This window comes from Heteronotia binoei, chromosome 21 (assembly GCF_032191835.1).
Source record: "Heteronotia binoei isolate CCM8104 ecotype False Entrance Well chromosome 21, APGP_CSIRO_Hbin_v1, whole genome shotgun sequence".
Classification (NCBI taxonomy): Eukaryota; Metazoa; Chordata; class Lepidosauria; order Squamata; family Gekkonidae; genus Heteronotia; species Heteronotia binoei.
In genome coordinates, this window is record NC_083243.1 from 192,501,768 (window position 1) to 192,517,621 (window position 15,854).

General features: G+C 43.9%; 1 protein-coding gene across 5 annotated transcripts in view; it reads left to right on the top strand.

Annotated features, from left to right (window-relative positions):
* Positions 1–15,854, top strand: part of KALRN (kalirin RhoGEF kinase) — an 837,912-nt gene that overhangs the window by 591,770 nt on the left and 230,288 nt on the right. For all 5 annotated transcript variants that reach the window (XM_060262792.1, XM_060262795.1, XM_060262793.1 and 2 more), the window contains exon 33: positions 8,112–8,214. In XM_060262792.1, the coding sequence (XP_060118775.1) occupies positions 8,112–8,214 (103 nt within the window). The remainder of the gene's footprint in view (positions 1–8,111; positions 8,215–15,854) is intronic.

Genomic DNA, 15,854 nt, shown 5'->3' on the forward strand with positions numbered 1-15,854 from the left:
CATAAAGTGGACAATTCCCCAGTCCAAACTGGTCCCACTGAGTTGTACAGTACACACATACACACACACATGGAGAAGCAGAGGAAGTCAGAAGAATGATGGGAGTGTTGGCTGTCGCAATGGAATTTGTCAGCAGGACAGTAGAGGTAGACTTGGCACACCACTTTACATCTCCCTCTGAAGTTATCTCTGTCAGCCATTGTCAGTGTGATAATATTTTTCTCCATAAAAATGAATGGCTCCTGTTGAGAATGGTTCCATAACAGCAAATAAAGAACATAAAAAGAGCCATGCTGGATCAGACCAGAGGCTTAACTGCTGGGGAGAATTAGCTGAGTGCTACTGTGTGGAAGGAGAGAGTCAGGGGGTGGGGGTGCTTGCTGGGAAGTGAGGAACTGCTGATTCTGTTTGTCTTGACTGAGCTATAGCTGAGTGTAGCTGATTGCATCAGGTGATTGTTGCTGATTGGGAGTGCCTGTGTTGCCTGGTGCTGACTGCTGGCTCCACTTTCTTTGCATTTGTAAGGCTGCACCTCACCAGAGGCACAAGCCTTTGGTGCAAGGGCAAGAGCTAAAGGGCACTTGGCCTGTGGCTCTTAGCCCAAGGACTCTGAAAGAAGCCCAGGAAGGACCAGGAAGCCAGGGTGAGGAAGCCAAGGCCCTAGTATCCTTGTGTTCCCAGTAAGGTAAATAGACTTTCCACAAGGAGAGCCACATAAATATGAAGGGTATTAAAAGGGGATTATATAGATGTGTTAATTTTTTTTAAAAAAAAAATAAAGGCAATTATGAAGGAAGAATGCCAGCAGGGGGGTTAGGTGTTTTGCACTGAGTGTCACATGTATGACTATCTGTCCATGGGACAGAAGACTTGGGTGTGTGCTCGGTGCAAGGAGCTCCTGGTCCTCAGGGAACGAATTTGCACCCTTGAGGCTAAGGTGGCTGACCTGGAGAAGCAGAGACAGTCATATAGGCACATGGAGAAGAATCTTGGGGACTTGTTAGATGTATCCCACTCTGAAAATGCCAGCCCCACCGCTATCAGGGAGCAGGAAGGTGGAGAGGAAACAGGGATTCATACTGTGGATAAGTGGAATTTGCCCTCACAAGGAACCTCTTTTTCAGTTGGTGAACGGTTACCCTTTCACACCAAGGAACCATCCCTGAGCAGGGAGGGAGGGGGGCTCTTGGTAGTAGGTGATTTGATCCTTTGGCAGGTAGATAGCTGGGAGGCAAAACCACGTACTGACCATATGTTGACTTGCCTGCCTGGTGCGAAGGTAGCGGACATTAAGCATATTCTAGATAGACTGGTAGACAGTGCTGGGGAGGAGCCAGTGGTCATGGTACAGGTTAGCACCAATGATGTGGGGAAATGCAGTCATGAGATCCTGGAGGAAAAATTTAGGCTGCTAGGCAGAAGACTCAAGGACCGAACTTCCAAGGTCACCTTCTTAGAAGTTTTACCTGTTCCATGCACAAGGCAGAATAGACAAGCACAAATGCATGGATGAGATGATGGTGTAGGGATGAAGGGTTCAAGTTTGTTAGGCACTGGGATGCTTTTTGGAACAAGGAGGAGCTGTACAAAAAAGACAGTCTCCACTTGTCCCAAGAAGGAACCGGGCTGCTGGCACTTTAAATAATAATAATAACAAATCCAACAGGAGATGAAATGTCTCTGATTTGGGATGACTCATCTCAAAGAGATGATGGATTAGTTGTGTCTTTTCTACAAGGCAATGGATTAGAGTTGTCCACTGAGACAGTGACAAACAGTATGGCCTGCCTGGTGAAGTCTCAAGGCAGCAGGAGGAAGGTTGTGGACCTAACTTGCCTGGGTAATTATAGATATTTATATATAAATGCTAGAAGTGTCTGAGGTATAATCAGGGAGCTAGAATGCTTAGTGTTGGGGGAAAATATAGACATTGTGGGTATTTCAGAAACTTGGTGGAATAAGGAGAATCAATGGGACATGGTGATTCCTGGATATAAATTATATCAAAAGGATAGGAAGGGAAGGGTTAAAGATGGAGTGGTTCTGTATATCAGAGAGGGTATACAGTCCAGTAAGACTGCAAAAGCAAGAGAATTAGATTCGCTTCTGGAAATGCTATGCGTCGAAATAGTGGGCCCAAAAAGAAGCTTAACTCTGGGAGTTTGTTATCGCCCACCAGATCAAAAGTTAGAGGATGATTAAAAAATGATGGAAGAATTAAAGATAGTGGCTAAATGAACTAATTGTGTCATAATAGATTATTTTAAGTACCCACACTTTGATTGGGTCAATGTGTGTTCAAGTCAGGAGAAAGACTGAGTTTCTAGACACTCTCAATGACTGTGCAATGGAGCAGATGCTCACAGAACCTACCAGGGGAGAGGTGATCCTGGTCCTAAGTAATGCCCAAGATCTGGTGAGAGATGTAAAAGTGAACTTGTGGATCTCCTGACAACAATATGTAATCTCTTGTTAAAAAAATGCCTCCATTCCTAAGGACTGGAAGGTAGCTAATGTCACCCCCATCTTTAAAAAGGGTTCCAGAGGAGATCCAGGAAATTACAGGCCAGTCAGTCTGACATTAATACTGGGTAAGTTGGTGGAAACCATTATTAAAGAGAGAATTAATAGGCACATTGATGAACAAAAGCTATTAAGGAGGACTCAGTATGGGTTCTATGATATAGTGGCTTTAATGCAATGAAGAGGTGAGGTGGTGTTGTCATCAGCTCTTTATTAGGTTCAGCATAGTATAGGGCTGCACCCAAAAGACTGGCTACTGGGCCCACAGGGCCAACTATATACTACTCAGGGTTCCCGTGCAAGCAGATTATTGGATCATTCAAACCAGCAGGGGGGCCGTGATTGGAGCAGGGCAGCAGGGATTTGGATCCTGCTGCCCATTGTTCCCGAGTCCCCAAGCTCAGTCCTTATGGCTCCAATGAGCCTTGGAGGAACACTCAATAAGTCTTCACTAAAGTCCGCATACACAACAGGTTCTGTAAAAGAAGATCTTGTCTCACTAACCTGAGGGTGTGAACAAACATGTGAACAAGGGGGACCCAATAGATGTTTTTTACCTTGACTTCCAGAAATCTTGTGATAAAGTTACCGAGCCACGGAAGCCTCACTACCAGGTCACAAGAAAAGCCAAAGCTAGCCCCGCCCCCAGCAAAGCATGATCTCTGCTCTGCTTCCTTCCTTCTACCATCTCTCTGTTGTGCAGAGAAAATCTTGCCTTGAAGACTGACACAGGCTGCAAAGCCTGAGCTCCATTTGGCTTCCTTCCCCCATCTCTGTGTTGTGCAGAGAAAAGCTAGCCTTGAAGACTGACACAGGCTGCAAAGCCTGAGCTCCATTTGGCTTCCTTCCTTTCCCTGTCTCTGTGTTGTGCAGAGAAAAGCTAGCCTTGAAGACTGACACAGGCTGCAAAGCCTGAGCTCCATTTGGCTTCCTTCCTTCCCCCATCTCTGTGTTGTGCAGAGAAAAGCTAGCCTTGAAGACTGACACAGGCTGCAAAGCCTGAGCTCCATTTGGCTTCCTTCCTTTCCCCATCTCTGTGTTGTGCAGAGAGGAGCTGGGCTGCCTCTCCTTCCTTCTCCCCCCCCCCCCCCCCAGTGTTTGAGAGAAAAGGTGGCATCCACTGGCACTTTAGCTCCATGAAGTGTTCTTCAAGGTATGAGCTTTCATGTGCCTTGCAGTATGTTCTTTTGGGGAGATTTCTCAGGAGGCAAAGAAAGGGTGTGTGTGTTTTTCAGCTGGGAGGGGCGGGGAGTGGGCATTCCAGTAGCTATTTTTTTTACCAAACAACCCCAGAATTGTTGCTGGCTGAGGTAATCTGATGGTGAGTAAGGCTTTTTTCCCCTTTGTCCCCCCCTTCATTCTTTTTCCGTCTGCAAGGGATGCTCTGTCTGTTTTCTTGGAGCTGGGGGTTGGGGGAAGCAACAGTGGGAGGGCTTCTAGTGCCCTGGCCTCACTGGTGGACATTCTGGTGCTTTTGGGGCATTGTATGAGATAATTTTGGACTGGATGGTTCACTAGTCTGATCCAACATGGCTTCTCTTATGTTCTTATGTTCTTCTCTTATGTTCTTTCTTTCCATGTCTTTCTTTTCCTTTTCTTCCATTTCATTCTTTCCCTTTCTTTCTTTCCTTCCATTTCTCGGTGATAGCCCCTCGCTGGTGGAACGACCTTCCAGAGATGGTGCGAGCCCTGCGGGACTTGAACCAATTCCGCAGGGCTTGCAAAACATTTCTTTTCCAGCTGGCTTTCGAGATAGAACCTGATTAATCCAACGAGCGGACATCTAGCCATCTTGTGTACATTATGATTACAGTATTTTAGCACCTATTTTATATATTTTATCTATTTAAATAATTTATTTGTAATTGATATATTTAAAATTGTTTATGTTGTTTTATATGAATCATGGGACTCCCATGTCTGTTAGCCGCCCTGAGCCCGCCTGGCTGGAAGGGTGGGATATAAAAATAAAATATTATTATTATTATTATTATTATTTTACTGGATGAAACTTTTCTGTTCATCATACTGTTGTTGCAGACAAAGGAGCTCTGTCAATGAAAAATTGGAACCCCCAGTTGTAGCCAACTGGCCTTTCTATGAGATTTCTGTGTGAGTGAGTGAGAGTTAGAGGTGTGGGGCAGAAAGAGATTATTGGAGATTACTGCTGTATGTCTCAACAGCACTGGAAGTGATGGTACTATGAACTTGGCACTATTTTACTGGTTCTGCTTTTAACAGCTGTCTGACACCAACATTAAACTCCTCCTGTAGATATTAAAAAGGATGGAAGAAGTTCACTGGCTAAATATCTGCACAGCAGGTTGCTTTTAAAGGCATGGGAAACACAGCCAGTAAAAAGCTGAAAGCTGAAAGCTTTTTGGGATAACTGCAGAAAAGCTTGTATGAACTTTATATAACTTGAAATTAATTCATTAATTGCAGTACAATTCTCTGCTACCTTTCACAGGAATTTCCCAGTGTTTCAGTCAAGGAAAAGTATGAAAAATAGCTGTCAAAAGATTTTCTTGAAACCAAGCAAGCTTGGTTGTAGCTTGAGGCAGGGTTCCAGTAGCAGCAGCTGAAGGAAGGGCCTACTAAATGTGTCAGCATATTTTGAGGTACAGCAGCTGCCAGGGCCCAGTATGGGTGGTACACAGCACTGGCATTCCTGATGGCAATGGCAACAGCACTTCCAACTGCATACACTGGCCAGTGCGGTTGAGGAAGGGGTGTGTAGGTGATGCAGGCAATTGAACATGGGCATTAGGAGTGCTTGCAAGATGGAGAAGAACACACAAACAGATAGGTGCATGCAGGTGTGAGGGTGGAAAGAGAGGAACCTGGGAATGTATGCAGAAGTTGCAGACCACCCACTTTCCTCCCCATTTTGGCTCAGCATGAGTTTCAGAGAGATTTTTCTGAAAACAAAGTTACTTCAGAAGAAGAGGCAGGTTTGGGGGAGTGCCCGGGAAGTGACATCACAGGAAAAGGTGGAGTTTTGGTTTTGGTGGAATTTTGGTTCAGTGTGCCCTGGAAGTGACATCACTTGGCCCTTGACCTGGAAGTGACACCACAGGAAATGACATAATTCCTGTCTCCTGGCTCCACCCACAACGTCTCCCGGCTCCACCCCCTGAATTTTAGTGGGCTATGAAGGAGAAGTGTAAAAATAACCAGGCCATGGAAAAGAAAAGTTTGGGAAACCCTGATTTAGACCATTTGGCTCTAGAGTATTTAAACATAAAATCTAAATTTCTTATTGCAGTAAATATTCCCAGCATAGATGGAATTATATTCACTCGACTGGAATTTATTAATCACAACAAATCTAATGGAATCAGGATCTCAATCCTGACTGGTAAAATGGTCCACTAATGAAGCCTCTGCCACTTTATGTTTCAAATGCGAGCGATGCTCCAAGACATGCATCTCGACCATTCTCATGGTGCTGCGAATATAGATCTGAGGGCACAGGCAAACTATCGTGTAAATGGCCCTTTAGTGGAGCAGGTTGTGTGTCTTCTTAGAGTCAATTTAAAGCCTGTCTGTGGATGGATAAATTCTTTGAGCTATAGGGAAAACTTGCAGGTTAGGCAGGACCTGCAATGAAAATTCCTGGGGAGAACCATCTGTTCTTTGCTTACTGAAATCAGAATGCACCAACATGTCCTTAAGGTTTTTAGTTCTTTTAAAACCCGTCATTGGTGGTTTCTGGTAGCCTGGCACATCCTTTACCAAATACCAGTGTCTACTGATATAATTTCTTACTGCCTGAGGCAAAGGGGAGAAATGTATAGCACATGTAATTTCGCTCCTCCTCACTCCCTCTTTTGTATATTTTAGCAGATTTTCCCTCTTAGCGCGCTCTGCTCATATTTTGGCTGATGTCACTACATATTCAGGGTAAACCTTCTGTCTAAAGTGTTGGTGTAACAGCCTACTCCCCATGTTGTAATCTACTGTCCTGGTCAAACTACATCTGATACAGAAAAATTGGCTGTAGGGAAGATTGTTACGCAGATGCGTCCGATGGCAGGACTGGTAGTACAGGAATGTGTTCTTATCTGTGGGTTTCCTATGATTCCTAACAGCAATCCTGTGATCTCTAGTTCTGAACACTACAGTGTCCAAGAATGTAGTGGAGTCTCTATCAAATTTATAGGAGAAGGTCATCCACTCAACCCACTGCTCTACACCCGCCTCATGTTAAAAAATCGCCAACACATCATCAATAAAATGTTTATAACATAAAGTAAATTTATGGAATGGGTTCACCTCTGGATTACAAAAATAGTCTGTTTCTAAAGCAGCCGTGAAGAGGCAAGCCAAACTTGGAGCAAAGGCGCTCACCATGGAGACGCCTTTAATTTGTTGGTAAAAATTGTCATCAAATCTAAAAAATGTCTTTTTCAAAATGAGGTCTGTAAATTCTAGAAGAAAATATATCTGTGGGTTCTGGTTCTCCTTTGCTACTAGGGTTTCTTGAAGAACAACCCTAGCATCTTCGTGTGGAATCTGCGTATACAGGGAAATTACATCCAAGGATACCAGCACAGCCTGGAGTGGAATACCCATACCCTCAGTCTTTGAAATTAAATCCAAAGTGTCTTTACATAAGAGGGAATTAATGCCACAAAAGGTTTCAAAAATGATCAGGAGGGGGAGAGATGGATTTATGGATCCTCAGAAGTCTGTAGAATACAGGCACCCTCGGATGTTTGTTCAAGAGGAACTCATATTTTGCCTCTGTGATATGACCTAACTCCCTTGCTTTGTTCAATGAAATTTGGATAATTTTAACTGTTGGGTCCACTGCCAAAGGTAGATAAAAATTGTTATCACTCAATATGTGCTGCAGCTTCTCCACATACATCTGTTTGTCCATAACTACTATAGCTCCTCCTTTGTCCACCTGTTTTATTATAATATTACCATCCCTACCCAGATTTTTTTTAGATATGTTTTGTCACTCAAGGACATATTATTCCATTTACATTTAAATTTCCTTCAAGACCACCCTCTTAAATACTGTAACGGCGCTATTCTAGGACACAGTGACAGGAACCAAATTGGACCCATGCCAGTGGGATGCAGCTTCAATAATCCTTGCAGTGGTGAAAAAATATCCCAAAATCTTTTGAGCTACAGGAAATATACAAAGGGGAAGGACTGATAGTTGTACTGTTTTTCTTAGCGATTTCATGACCTATTAATTTAAGCCACTGAAAATGTGGGCACCCAGAAATGACCCTTAGCAACTGACATAAGCTTTGCAAAACAGAAAGGCTATAATTTGGATGGCTGGGTTTGCTTAAGTGAGAAAGCCAAGCTGAACAGGCCATTGGCCAGCCAACCTCATTATGGAGCTATTTTGAGACTTGTTGCTGTCACTGTATATGTCCCGGAGAGTCAATTTCCAAGAGCAAATGTGCTTATTATGTGCTAACCTCATGGTGGAGGTGACATCATTCTAAATTACACACTGGGTTGTAACACAAGCACGATCAGCTAGGCAACAAACTCTCAAACACCATCTGAGTAGTTCTAAAATTCATTGGGAAAATTTCACTGTTCGTTTCCTACAGAGAGGGAGGAGAAGATGCTGACAGTCAAGGAGACGGGAGCAGTCAGCCCGACACAATTTCAATTGCATCCCGGACCTCTCAGAATACAGTGGACAGTGACAAGGTAGGATTTATTCCTGAAAAATGCAACTCTGCTGTGGCACTCCTCCTGCTCTCTCTTACCTGGCCACCTCTTTGTGGTCGCGATGCAAAGAACTTCAGAAGTGGAAGCAGAGGAGGTTGCTTCACCTTGTTTCTCTCTTCCCTTAGCAGCAGCTATTACAGCCTTAATATGAGCCAGCTTCCCTGGTCATGACTGGGAGTCTCCTTTCTAAACCTTTGTTGTCTCCACCCCCTTCTCCACTGGCACTCAATTCTGGGCTAGATTCTGCCCTAGTTGGTGCCTTGGCCAATCCGTGGACTACGAGGGCAGTAGCCTTCAGGACAAGACCTCTTCCATTTGCCTACCCCTGGCTGTTACTCCACCCTTCTCTGACTCCTCCTTGCAAGCTGGCACAATAGCCAGCAGGCAGGGTTAGTAGGCCTCTGGGCCCTTCCTACCTCATAGAGAGCCCCCCTCCCATTACCTACAGCAGGGGTCCTCAAACTTTTTAAATAGGGGGCCAGTTTACTGTTCCTCAGACTGTTGGAGGGCCGGACTGCCGCTACTGTACAAGGCCGCGGGCTGTCAGTTCTCCGTCTTCTGCATCTCTCTCCCTTCCCCACACCACACACCCCGGCCTGGGAACTCACCTCACCTCGGTATCACCTCACACTCTGTCTCCGCCGCCTCAGCCCAGTGCCGGAAGTGTGCGTTGCTAACGCGAGTTTAGGTCGAACGTCACTTCCGGTCTGATTTTGCCATAACCCGGCAGGCCGCATAAACGTCCTCAGCGGGCCGCATCTGGCCTGCGGGCCGTAGTTTGAGGACCCCTGACCTACAGCAAGCTCAGTCTCCTGGCTGGACTGTCACCTTCTGGAGCCTGCCCTAGGGTGTCACCCCCTCCCCTGCCGAACGTGGACCTGCCCCATGAGTCCAGGCTTCACTGCTGGACTTGTTGGGTGCTTCAGCCTTTGCCCCACGGGGGTACCGGGAAGGATTTTCCAGGTAAGGCTTTGGCAGTGCAAACAGGGGAGGCAGCAGACAGCTTGGAGTGTCCTTAGAGAAATCTGAAATATGGATGGGAAAACGGCAAAAAGAAAATGAAGTGGGTTTTGTTGTTATTAAACTGCACTGCATTTTGAAGCATTACTTGAAGAGCCTAAAAAGTGGGCTTCTTACACGTCAGCAGTGCTTTCTGGTGTTTGCATCCTTGGTGAGCAATGTTAACTGCCACTAGGACACTGAGGATCTAAAACAGGCAGGTTGAATGCACAGGTTGGGGGTGTCTTGCATGTATTGGCACAAAGGCATGCCATTCACAAAGAGTCTACCAAGAGTCTATATAGCAATAAAGATAAAACAGCTGGTCTTTGCACTGGGAAACACTAGAGCAGCAGAAAAGGGAAAGGGACTCTCCTTTTGGTATATTGGCCTTCTGCTGCTTCTACTCGGAAAGTACAGCTGGAAGAGAAGAAAGGATGGTGGGCAGGCTGACAAAACCTACTGACAGGGAAGTAACCTGAGTAGTCACTTAGTACAAGAATATTTGTTAAGGGTAACTGAGTCTTTGGATTAATCGTGACCCTTCCTGCACTTCACCTCACTGTGCTCCATTCCCACCCCCCACCCCCAGCAGTTTTCTCCTAGCCCAGGTGAGATCCCATGTTGCAGCTTGGCTGGGAGAAGATACAGTTCAAATAGTAAAATGTGGCAATAAGCTTAGGTGTTGGGCAGGAGCAGAGTTAGGCTTCCTTTCCCATGTGGAAAATTCATTAAAAATTACCCCCATTTTAAACATGTAGACTAATGCATGTCAGCTTGCAGTCAGCACCGGTTCTAGGGCGAATAGCACCCTAGGCAGGCGCCTCCCCGGTGCCCCCCCCCCTGTGCGCTCTGCCCGCTGCCGCCACACTCTGCTCGCTCCGCCCCGCAGCTCGCCACGACTAAAACAGAGCCCTACCAGCTTCTCCCAGCCCATGCCTGAGCGTTTTGTTAAAAGATGGATGGAGGAGGTTTCTCCCCCCTCCTTTCCAGAACAGGAAATGAGGGGGGAGCGAAGCTTCCTCCATTCATCTTTTAACAAAATGTGCAGGCACGGGTTGGGAGAAGCTGGTAGGGTTCTGTTTTAGTCACAGTGAGCTTCTGGGGGGGTGGGGCAAGCGCGTGGAGTGCAGAAGGGGCGGAGGGTGCTGGCAGTGGCTGTGGCAGCGGGAATGGGGGAGGGAGGCAAACTAGGCGGTTGTCTTGGGCACCAGAGCGGGAGGGGGAGCCCAATTTGGTGCCCCCAGCCTCCCGGCGCCCTAGGCAACCGCCTAGTATGCCTAGTGGGTGAGCTGGCCCTGCTTGCAGTGCTTTTTGAGTTCAATAAAATGTCCAAGACATCTTGAATTCCAAATCAATGGTTTTATCTTTCATAAAGAATGGTCTTTACTGCTTTCTCTCATGTCTCTCAAGCATATATGTTTGTTATTTTTCTTTAGGTTGCAGGGGAAAGAACTTTAATCCTCTGTATCTATTCCCCAGCCCAGCTGTTTATCGCTAGAACTGGGCAAGACCTGATCCTCTGTTTGTTTTCCCCTTCCGTTTCTGCAGTAATGCCAGCATGTACAAGTAAAGCTTTTAGTTATCTTCATTGCTGCACATGGGCTTCCTATCAATGGGGACCAAATGTAGCCTAAGGCTGAGCCTCTTCTGTCTTCTCACCATCTGCCCTGCCTTACAGCATATGTAAGCAGAATTTTTGCTGCAGCCTCAGAAGAAATGCACCCCCCCACCCCAAGGAGGTATGCAAGCCTCCATTTTGCCTTTTAACAGTCCCCACCCCCCAGACAGAGAACAGGCAGGAAGGAAGGGGGGGGGGGTCAGTTCAATTCTACCTCAGCCCACTTTCATAGATATGCTAGTAGATCTAGGAAGAGAGATAGTGGGTGGGTCAAGCTCTTTGCCTTCCCCAAGCAGGAAACAGAGACTTGGAAGACTTTAGAATTGAACAGCTCCAGGGATATTCTCCAGGAAGAAGCTCCAGGAAACGCTTCTATGACCTGGCCTGACCTAGGTTAGGGGGGTGGGGAAAGGAAGATGGTGAAAACTTCATGCGACAGGAAGATGGTTTGTTTTCTTGGGATGCTGCATCCATGAGAACTGTTAGCTGAGGTCTGCAAACAAGCAGCCTTTGACCATATATTCGCTTGGGAGATTTGGAGCAAGCTTTAAGATACCAGAACTCTGTAGAGATGTAGAAGCTAAACAGCCTGTCCTGTATTTTACCATCTGATAGGGCATGTGTAAAGAGCCAGTTTGGTGTAGTGGTTAAGTGTGAAGACTCTTATCTGGGAGAACCGGGTTTGATTCCCCACTCCTCCACTTGCACCTGCTAGCATGGCCTTGGGTCAGCCATAGCTCTGGCAGAGGTTGTCCTTGAAAGGGCAGCTGCTGGGAGAGCCCTCTCAGCCCCACCCACCTCACAGGGTGCCTGTCGTGGGGGAGGAAGGGGAAGGAGATTGTGAGCCGCTCTGAGACTCTTCAGAGTGGAGGGCGGGATATAAATCCAGAATCTTCATCTACCTCACAGGGTGTCTGTTGTGGGGGAGGAAGATAAAGGAGATTGTGAGCCGCTCTGAGACTCTTCGGAGTGGAGGGTGGGATATAAATCCAATATCATCATCTTCTTCTTCTTCTAAAGACTGGGACAGAGGATTTGTGTTTTGATTCACTTGCCCAGTTTGGTGCTGCCCTCAAAGGATGCTTGTGAACATTTTCTTTTTAATAAATACTTTAAACTTTTGATGCTGGGAGTGATTCTCCACATAGACCTCCACCATCTCGGACATGCTATTTTAAAAGGAGTGCCAGAGGGAGTTGGCAAGTGGCTTTTCCTCTAGGGGCACACAAGGCAGTAAACTGTCCCCAGGGTGACCAGGCATTGGGCAGCAGGAGACACAGACTAGTTGCAGATCCAAAGCTGTCTCCCAACTAAACCCCTATCACAACAACACACAAGCCTTTATTGGCATATATCAGATTATAAACAAGGCAAAAAAAAAAGAAATACAGAAATAACAGAATAAACCAGTAATATACAGCTATATATTGGACAATCGAACCTTGATTACCATACTCAGGAATAAAGCAACCTTTTCAATTATTTCAGATGACAAATCATTCAGAAGCCGACATACCTTTGCAGCATCTGAGCAACTTGTCATATTGAGCAGAATTGGGTCTAGAAACCTAAGGTGTATCGTATCATATTGGGAGCAATAAAGAAGAATATGGCACAATGAATCAACTTGTTTTAAGTTGCATAAACAAAGTCTTAATGAGAGTGGGATTTTTTTATAGCTACCATAAATAACTGCTGATGGGATAGTATTACATCTGGCGAGAGTAAATGCTCTGCACAATTGTGGAACATGGAGACTTGATAGATAAGAAGGTAGATGACCAATAATTGGGGAAATTCCAAAATTCAAAGGGGAGCGAGATGTATTTGCAGCACTGATTAGTTTTTACAATTCTATGTCTAAAATTCTATGCTTAATTAAATGATATGCATTTGTAAAAGGGAACATGTAGAGAGAATCCATAGATAAACCTAAGGTGGATATTTTCTTCTCTATGCAAGCAATCCATTTGGACAAGGAGGATTCAGACAGCATTTGGTATAGGTAGCTCCCACAGTCAGTGGAATAGTGCTATAAGCCATGCTCTTGTTTCTAATATATTGAGGCCTGATTCTAGACAAAGAGTGGCATATGGGACACAGTGTGGTAGACCCGTGATTTTCCTTTTTCCCCCCATTTTATAATTTTTATTGGTTTAAACTACAAAAGAGAAAAGCAATGCAGAGAATACATTAAAAAGGGGGGGAAGGGGCATTGACAGAATGGGGAAAACAGAAACAGAAAGCAGCACAAATATATCAATTATAATTCTACCTCCCAATAAAATACTCAAGTCATTCTACCTGCAAGTATAAAAATCTCCCTATATTTTACCTTCCTTTCTTTCATTACCAAATTTTTTTTAATAAACTAATAGTAGGAATATGAATCTAAACAATTCTTCTTAAACACAAATAAGTATAGCAAGTTAAAAAAATTTTCAAAACTATCTCAACGCCAATTTTGTCTAATTTAACTTAACCCTATTATAGGCACAAATTAGATTGTTGATTTAACAAAATCCTTATTAAAACAAGCACATAAAAATCATATCTTTATTCTTAACAAATTACATATGATACGACTTAATAGTTTGACTATCTCAGTCTAAACAGTTTCTCCAAAAGAGCAGGTTAGAAACAGATCTGCCAAGTTATCAGATCTGCCAAGTTACAGAACAATTATGCTATCTGCCTTTTCAACCATTAATCCAGCTCTTACATCAGTATGAGCAATTTCACTAAATAAGCATACTGTAGATACATCTACTATATATATATATAAAATATGTTATCTGCACTCTTTAGCATAAATCCAAATGGACTATATATTTAATTACAATTTTACCAACTCTCTTCTTCAAAATCTCCTTTTTAAAATCGGATATCTGTTCATTATTAATAGTTACATGTTTGTTTACCCACAAACCCCCCAAAATTCAGGAATCCTTCTTCCCAAAGATTAAAAGCTTTTAAGTTCCTTTAATTTCTGCATCCATATTACATCAGAGACAGCCCATTTAATCACAGTTTGCCTTTTAAAATCGCATACCACTTCTTAATCAGGGTTCCATATCCAACCATTCACAAAAATGAAAAAAAAATCAAAATCTTTCTTCCAGGAAACTTTCCACATCTTAATTTGTTGATCGGAGTGTACCTTTTCTCTTCTCAATGTGGCCTGCCCCTTCAACAGTGGGAGGAAGAATTCAACACCATTTTCCCCTCTCAGCATGACTTCACTAGATCTTAATTTCCGGTCTTGTTTTAATACTGCGACATAGGAGACCATTTTGATTTTCCTTTGTTTGTTTCAGAGCATATCACTTTCCCATTCCAATTCCACAGACATCAGCAGACTCTCTTTAGCACTCACCTCCTGTAGATTTGCAATTTCATTAGCTTTTAGCATCAACAACTCATTTGGTCTTCAATAAGTTGCATAAATGAGGCAACATCTTGTTTCAGAGAAATGATATTTAAAAAGATATCTTTTTTATAAGACATTTCGCTAGGCAGTGCCATTTTTCTCTGACAGCAAACTCAGTCTCTTAGTTCAAATTGTAAAATGGCTTCGAGCTCCTGCTAATCCACATTCCACGACAGCTCCAGCTGAGATTTCAAATGCCATTCTTTCAAATACAGTCAGGTGATAGAGACAGATCTCTCTAGAATATATCTGCTTTATGTTCAGATCATATTGGAACCTAATAATAATCTCTTTAGTATGTGTCCAATTATAATCTGGGTCATTTTTAGTAGTTGTATTCAATCCAATTTAAATAGTTAAAGCTGCTCGTAACTATTTGAGGCCTCATTTCTCTTCTTTTGAGCTAGTCTCTCGTTGTTATGTAAAGTGACCCACCAGGCATTGGAATTAGGAAAACACTTACTTGTCAAGTAGAATCATCACATTAGGAGTAGAAAGATGCTACATCAAAGGCGTACTGGAGAAAATGAAAGCAAGAAAGCAGTCGGGCGTTCTTCTTTTTCTGTGGTGCGCCAGCTTTTCATGGCTGCGGAGCCTGAGGACATACAGGAAGCACAGGGGCAGCCGCCACTGAACCCCTTCTCCCCGTAAAAGTCTCATGCCAAAGAAAAAGCCTCTTCCGGGTTTTTCTATGGGGGCATCACTTCTGTGACACCCTACAACAGCCAGACTCAGAGGTGCCGCAGGAGGACGATCTGCAAACCCCTCTGAAACCAAGATGACGGAGCCCGGAAGTCGACCCATGATTTTCCTAACAAATTTGGGCTGCACTCATTCAATATCGGACACAAAGGCACCAATCCATGTTGGGATACCATACAGTAACTGCAGGATTACTTTGGCCTTATAGATTTTTAAAGCTGCTAGGACAAACTGGTTGCCTCTATTGAAGAAAAACCAAGAAACGGCTGATGCACTAATGGCTGCTAAGTTAATTATAGATTTACGGTGACATGACCAAGCCATGTTGTAGCTAAAGTGGAGATCTAGGTATTTAAAATGACTAACCTGTTCTATTTCTTTCCCATCAAATAGCCATTTGAGGGTTTTACAAGATTTAGCAAAAAAACAGTATCTTAGATTTTTCATAGTTCAGATGCAGTTTGTTTTCTTGAAAAAAGCTAAGGCATCTGTTCAATAGTCATCTGAGCCCAACCCTTGTACGAGAAAGGAGTACTGTGTCATTCGCATATAGCAAAATAGGTACATGCAGGGAGCCCAATTTTGGGGGATGACAATCTACTTCTGTTAGTACTGAAGCCAAATCATTGAGGAATAAATTAAATAGAAAAGGAACATGCATGCATCCTTGTTTAACTCCTTTATTTAATGAAATTTTAAGTGTAAGTTCCCCGAAACCTGATATTTTTATTTGATAAGTGGTAGAGGAATGTAGCATTATGATTAATTTGCGAAGTCTCTTATCGATGTCCAGTTGATACAGTTTTATCCATAGTCATTTTCTAGCTATTGAATTGAATGCCCCCTTTAGGTCCAAGAAAGCTGAAA